A 7500-nucleotide genomic window follows, 5' to 3' on the forward strand; every position below is an offset into this window, starting at 1 on the left:
ACTATAGGCACAAGGCCTGAAATTTTGGGGAAGGAGTAAGTCGATTACATCGACCCCTGTGCTCAACCGGCTTTTCGCCTGTCTTTATGATCTTGAGTTCAAATTCCTTGGAGGTCGGCTTTACATTTCCTCCTTTCAGAATCAATAAAAATAAGTACCAGCTGAACACTGGGGGCCGATGTAACCGACTTATCACCTCTCTCGAACTTGCTGGCTTTGAGTCCAATTTTGAAATCAGTGTTTGACCGTGATAAACAAATCAACATACGACTCCTGGTGCATGGTGTTAAAGGTCAAAATACCTTTGGCAGGAATGTTTACACGAACTCAACCAGTACATAATAAACAACTCAAAAACCAAATGCTACTAAATCTTGGAAATAAGAGTGTGAAGTTCTGAAAACTTCAGATATAGATTTATGAACTCTATTGTTTCAAACTAAATGTAAAAAGCTAACAAGAAAGCATGAAAAATCTAAATTAATAATGATAAACATTTTCGTATGTTAGTGTAGTTAATGAAACATATGTGTATGTGAATGTATGTATGTATGTATGTATGTATCTATCTATCTATCTATCTATCTATCTATCTATCTATCTATCTATCTATCTGTCTGCCTATTTATCTATCTATCTATGTTCGTGGGCATGTGTGCAGTATTTGGAGTCAGTACATGTACACATTTGTACATTTTGTTTTATGTATGCATTCTCATGCATGTATGCGACCTCCTTTATTTATTCTTTATGTATGTATGTATGTATGTATGTATGTATGTATGTATGTATGTATGTATGATTGCACCCACGTATGTTATTAAGTTTTATTTCAAAATTTCTTGCCAATAGAGAAAGAACCATTTTCTAACCTAGATTCAAGGCTCCTTCATTAGAATTTCAACATCAATAAAATATGCGAGCATGTTTGTGGGTATGTGTGCAGTGTTTGGAATCAGTACATGTGCAAATTTTTACGTTTTGTCTTATGTATTCTCATGTTTATGTATGTATGCATGCATGTATGCATGTATGTATGTATGTATGTATGTTTGTACGTACCTACGTACCCAGCTATCTTAGTTTCAATTTTAATGAACAAAAATAGCGTTGTTTTTTTTTTCAAACATATTCTTGTATTAAATCATTCATTTTACAAGTATTGTTTCTATAGATATGTCTGCGTAGATACGGTTGCATCTGTGTCCGTGACAGGAAACATATCTCTGGGTGTGGGCATGTGTGGACACGTGTATACTGGCTTGTATGTATGCGTGTGTAATGGTGTGGTGTGTATTAGTATCCATGTGGATATGTGTGTCCGTGTGGGTGTGTCTGAGAATGAATCTTACTGTGTCTATATTTTATCTAGTTATTTGCAAAAGAAATTCTTCATAGTATTTAGTTACCTCGTTTTCTGAATCTATTTTTCTCTGTACTGTATCGCATTACCACGTCTATTATAGTTGCTATTGTTGTTGTTCTGTGGAGGTGGGGGTGATGGAAGTTTCTTTCATCGTAGTTTTGATTGTTGGTGTTGTAGTTGTTGTATCTGTAGTAGCTTGTGACGGTGGTAGTTGTGGAAGTTGGCACGGGTGTAGAAATTATAAATGTGACAGTTGAAGTTGCAGATGTTGCTGTAGAAGTTATGGCTAAGATAGCAAAAACAGCACTTGATGTGTTGTTGCGGTGGTTGTTATTGCAGTGGCTTTGATAGTTTTAGTTAAAGCACATGGCTCAGTGGTTAGAGCTTCGGACTCACAAACATGAACTTGTGAGTTCGAATCCTGTATCGGGCTGTGTGTTATGTTCTTGAGCAAGAAACTTTATTTCACGTTACCACAGTTCACTCAGCTGTAGAAATGAATTGTGACGTCACTGGTGCCAAGCTGTATTGGCCTTTACCTTTCCCTTGGATACCATTGTGGCATGAAGAGAATATGCTGGTTTGTGTGGGTAACTGCTGGTCTTCCATAGAACAATTTTGCCCAGACTTGTACCTCGGAAGCGAACTTTCTAGGAACAATCCATGGTCATTCATGACCAAAGGGATCCATCATCCGTCCATTAAATGTACTAGTGGTAAATGTGAGCGTGGTAGTTTGTGGTAATTATTGCCGTGGCTGTAGTAGTTGAAGTGGTTGTAGTAGTTACGTTTCTCTAGTTGTTATGGTTGTAGGAATACTCTAAAATGGGGTACATGCTAGTGTCGTGGTACTTGCTATGATCGTGACAGGTATCGCAGTGGCAACTGTCGTTATTCTAACACTCACTGTGGTTATGAATACGATTGTGGTTGTGATGGTTATCAGGTTTCCGCTGACCGCAGGTGAGATTATGGTGGTGTTACATGTTATAATGGTGATAATGGTTTGCTGCTTTATTCTACAATAAAATTGAAGAATCTAAGTAAAGTAGCGTCTTTATTGCCATTCCAACACAAAGAGACAGATTTAATTCAACATTTTTTCATTGTTTCAGGATGTTATTTAGTTTTGCTCTATTCAAACAATGTCGTTAACAAAAAACAATCTTCCAAAACTATTTTCCGTGTTATTTAATTACTTTGAAGGAATTGACATTGCAAAGGGTATCTTAGAATGACATTTACAGCGACCTTTAAGTTGTGCTACAAAAAGTACACACACACACACACACACACAGACACACACACACACACACACACACACGCATACACACACACACACACACACACACACACACACACACACACACACACACACAGAGATACTCACATGTATATGTGTATGTGTTTAGTGAGGTAATTGATGGTAGAAATCTTGAGTGATTGAACTGCTTCGTCTCAATACTTTTCTTTTCAGAAATCCTCGATAAAACGGTTCAATCCCTGTAAAGAATCGTATTTTCAATTTCTTTAGTAAAATTGCATAATAGATGATTGTGTTCTGTTTCCTCTAGAAGTAGTTATAACTAGTGCTTCATATATACATATATACGACGGGCTTCTTTCAGTTTCCTTCAGCCAAATCCACTCACAATGGTTTGGTCGGCCCGAGGCTATTGTAAAAGACACTTTCCCAAGCTGACACGTAGTGGAACTGAACCTGAAAATATGTGGTTGGGAAGCAAGCTTCTTCTCACACAGTAACATCCTGCCTATATGTGCGTGTGCATATGTATATGTATATATATATATATATATATATATGTGTGTGTGTGTGTGTGTGTGTGTGTGTGTGTAAACATATATATAATAACAATTATACAATCGCATTTCTTCATATTTCACAATCTACCATTTTTGCCTCTGTCAATGTTTACTGTAAATATTCAGAAGACGTATTCTTGATAGGGTGGAATTCTTGATTGACCATGAAATAATTGAGTCCTTAATGTTTATAAAGCCATTAATGAATGTTTTCTTTCCGTTATAGAATGGTATTGCCAATTGAACAGATGAGACCATAATCGGAGTAGCGGAGTAGCGAGGAAGTTAATCTTCACAAGAGAAATCGTGAATATGGTACTCGATTCGAACATCACAATTGCTACAGATCTGGTCAATGATGACAACGACACGGCCAGAGAAGTGTTAGAAGTGACACGATTCGTCGTCCAAAAAATCCTAAGTCCAACAGTATCAACCATTGGTTTTGTGGGCAACACTTTGAGTATAATCGTTCTGAGTCGGCGCCGTATGCAAAGCTCTACCAATGTTTACCTTACTGCTTTGTCGGTGTGCGACCTCCTTTATTTATTCTTTATGGTCACTCTAAACTTTGTTCATTGTTCTTACCAACAGCAACCGAAGTTTGCGTTTTATTACATGCCATATGCCAGAGTTCTCACTGACCTCTTTGGCAACATGGCCGTTTGGCTTACGGTATCGTTTACCGTGGAAAGATACGTAGGCGTTCGTTATCCCATGAGGGGTCGCATATGGTGTACGGTACACCGAGCAAAAATGATATCTTTTCTAGTATTTATAATTTGTTTGATCAACACGAGCCCAGAACTTTTCGAAATGGAGATTCTTGAGAAGAAACTATCAACATACAATCAAACAGTAGTGTTCTTTGTGTGTCACAATACAAAGTTCGCCCAATCTGATAGTTACCAAATCGGATATTATTGGTGGTTTGTGTCTTTCTTTACTTTCATTCCAATGATCTTGCTGTCCGTCTTCAACAGTCTACTAATACGTATTGTTTGGAAGTCTTCGGTGATTCGCCGATCGTTAGCCAATTCGAACGTAACTGGTCAAGCACAGCGCCATGGAAGTGGTCAAAACAGGATAACAATCATGTTAATTAATGTGGTCATTATCTTTCTTGTCTGCCAGTTGCCCTGGACTGGTCTTCTCCTTTACCGAACTTATATGGATGCAAACGGTATTCGAGTAAGTTTCATTCAAATTTGCTTCTTGTTTCTGACTTGTTTTTTTTTGTGTCAAAGAGAATTCGTTGATGCTTTTATGAATAGAATATATCTTTATTGTACTTTGTCATTCTTTTTTCCTCCATATGTATGTATGTATGTATGTATGTATATATGTAGGTAGGTAGGGAGGGAGGGAGGGAGGGAGGGAGGGAGGAAGGTGGATAGATAGATAGATACATACGTACATAGATAAATAGATAGATAGACAGACTGACAGACAGAGAGACAGATAGATTGACAGACAGATAGATAAACTGACAGGATGTATATATATATATATATATATATATATATATATATATATACATACACACACTGTCTCTCTCTCTCTCTCTCTCTCTCTCTATATATATATATATATATATATATATATATATATATATGCACATGCATACAGACAGAGAGAGAGAGAAATAGATAGATAGATATACACATGCATATACACACACATACGTACTACGCTTACAAAAAATAAGTCCTAGGTCAATTTCTTCGACTAGAAACCCTTTAAGGCGGTGCTCCAGCATGGCCGCAGACAAACGACTGAAATAAGTAAAAAGAGTAAAAGACTAAGTAAATCATCGAATATGTAAGGTAAATATTTATTTGTTGCGAAGAGAAAATTGAAACGCTGATTAGAATCAAATTGATAATAGATATGGAATAAGCTAAATACGAACAAGAATAATGAATGGCAAAAATATTTAGGTGAAATATTAAAGAGATTAGCGTTGGCTTCGACTGTACACAGTCTGAAATTGGAAATATTAACAAGATTTATAAACCATTGTTAATGGCGTAAAAATGATAACTGAGATAAAACAATCTAATCGTTTGGTAAATGATAGAGAACGAGCAGGAAAATAAAGAAAAATTAAGATATTTGCCACAGGGCAAGTAAGTGAATTATCACCTACATCTAAGGAGTAGGAATAATGATTATTATTATTAAAAATGATTAAGCTAAAAATTAATTGGAATATACAACTGAGCGATTAAGCGGATGATGCCAATTTTATGCTGCTAGTCTTAGTGGAGATTAAAAAAAATTTGTATGCAAAAATGGTCGTGAGTATTGAAATAGGTCTCTTGTAAATCAGACGTTATGTTAGAATGGCAAAATACCAAAAAAGCCTTTCAAAGACTTGAGTAAATTCATTCACTTTACAGGATTCCAGTATTGTGTCAGAGATCGCAGTTAGAACGTTGACGTAGCAACATTATATCATGTGAATAGGTGTCCATATCGTTAACACGCTACCAATAAATTCGTGCTAACTATATCTATTGGTCTTACAGAGTTGATTAAAAAGGGCGATAAACAAGTTCAAATAAGCGGAGTGTCTCGATTAATATCTCTGATGTATTGTACTAATACAGGATCTGCAGTATAACTCTGATGTAATGTAATATACTAATAAACTATATAGTATAATGAAACAGGAAAATGCTCTGTGGCCTTAAATAAGACGAGATGTAGTCAAAGTTTTATTATGGTTAAATTACAAAAGAGTGGGAATAAGAGACGACAAGGACTTAAAAATGTGGATGGATTGTGGTAAACAAGATTGAAGTAGCGAGATATTATATCGTTCTTGCAACCTTAATGAAATTGGTTATGGTAATCAACAAAAAGTATTAAAGATGTATGGTGGTCTTGTTCACATAAACGGATTGCAGTGACCTACTAATAAAATTTAGCTTACTTCCTAACCATAAAGTTCCGGGTTCAGTCCCACTGCATGGTACCTTGTGCAAGTGTCTTTTACTATAGACCCGGGTCGACCACAGCCTTGTGAGTGGACTTAGTAGTAGACGGAAACCAAAAGAAGCCTCTGTGTGTGCGTGTGTGTGTGTGTGGCTTCATATTTGTTGTTTATCTCCTACGACCACTTGACAACCGGTGCTAGTTTGTTTACATCCTTGTAACTTAGAAGTTCAGCAAAAGAAACTTATAGATTAAGTACCAGGCCAAAAAGTAAATAAATAAATACGTATTGAGGCTGGTTCATTCGACTAAAAATTCTTCAAGGCGATGCCCCAGCATGGCCGCAGTCTAATGACTGAAACAAGTAAAAGATATAAGATATGAAGGATAACTCCCCCAAAAAAGCCAATTCAGAAGGTATGTAAGAGATAGCGAATAGATAGAGAGAAGATAAAATTGATCGTTAAAAAACGATGCTTAGGAACGAAAATAAAAAATGAGAATAAAAAATTAAAACTGAATATATGGAAGTGGAGAGAATTATTTTAGGAAGAGAAAAAACAAGTACTTGAATATGTCTTGCAAACAACAACTCGCACATGCAAGTGCTACCAGTCGAGAACTCCGCATACCGGAAGCCAGCAAGTGTATGGGGTCATCAGGAGAGAATGCGCGCCGTTTCGGGGCCTACCTCTCGACGGCATCAATGCGCACCGGCCCCCCTCACTGATATGAGGCCCCGCTGGCTAGATCAACTGATTATTAAAACAAAGCTCAATATTTCTCTAGCCATCGCTCATCGTCTCTTTTTAACCAAATCCAATGGCTAGCCTTCTCCACTGAATATATGAAAGTGGAGAGAATTACTTTAGGAAGAGAAAAAAACAAGTACCTGAATAACAATCAATGAATGGCGCCTCTATGTAGTCGTTCGATTTGCAAGAAATAGCAGCTAATTCTCTCTCAAGTCACACGCAACCATCTTTTCTTCCTAAAAAAGAAACAAAAAAAAGGACAAATCGGATAAACCAGTTTGAGATAAACTTCAGAAAGACAGTATAGTCATGACTTGAATACCTTTGATTGCATGTCAGTTCGATGAGATGTGATCTGAGGGTAAAACAACAATAACAACAACAACAACATGGCAGAATTTCAGCGCAACACGGCAAACTAAGGAAACTGCTGTCAGTTCTATGTGTGCAGTTCTTTCAATGTTTATAATACTAAACTTGCAATCGTTATAGCTTCAGGCACTATGCCAAGCGATATCTAATTACTGCTCTTCATTTTTTAAGTTCAAATCTTGCCAAGGAAATCTTTGCATTTCATCGTTCAACGTATCGATAAAAGTAAAATGCTAGTGAAAT

At 36.7% G+C, this 7500-nt stretch overlaps 1 protein-coding gene across 2 annotated transcripts in view; it reads left to right on the forward strand.

Moving 5' to 3' along the window:
* The window catches only part of LOC106869230 (FMRFamide receptor), a 243053-nt gene that overhangs the window by 233504 nt on the left and 2049 nt on the right, over positions 1-7500 (forward strand). For both annotated transcript variants that reach the window (XM_089340187.1, XM_089340188.1), the window contains one exon: positions 3417-4381. In XM_089340187.1, the coding sequence (XP_089196313.1) occupies positions 3503-4381 (879 nt within the window). In that variant the 5' untranslated portion in view covers positions 3417-3502. The remainder of the gene's footprint in view (positions 1-3416; positions 4382-7500) is intronic.

Source organism: Octopus bimaculoides, chromosome 23 (genome assembly GCF_046866305.1).
Source record: "Octopus bimaculoides isolate indiv1 chromosome 23, ASM4686630v1, whole genome shotgun sequence".
NCBI lineage: Eukaryota > Metazoa > Mollusca > Cephalopoda > Octopoda > Octopodidae > Octopus > Octopus bimaculoides.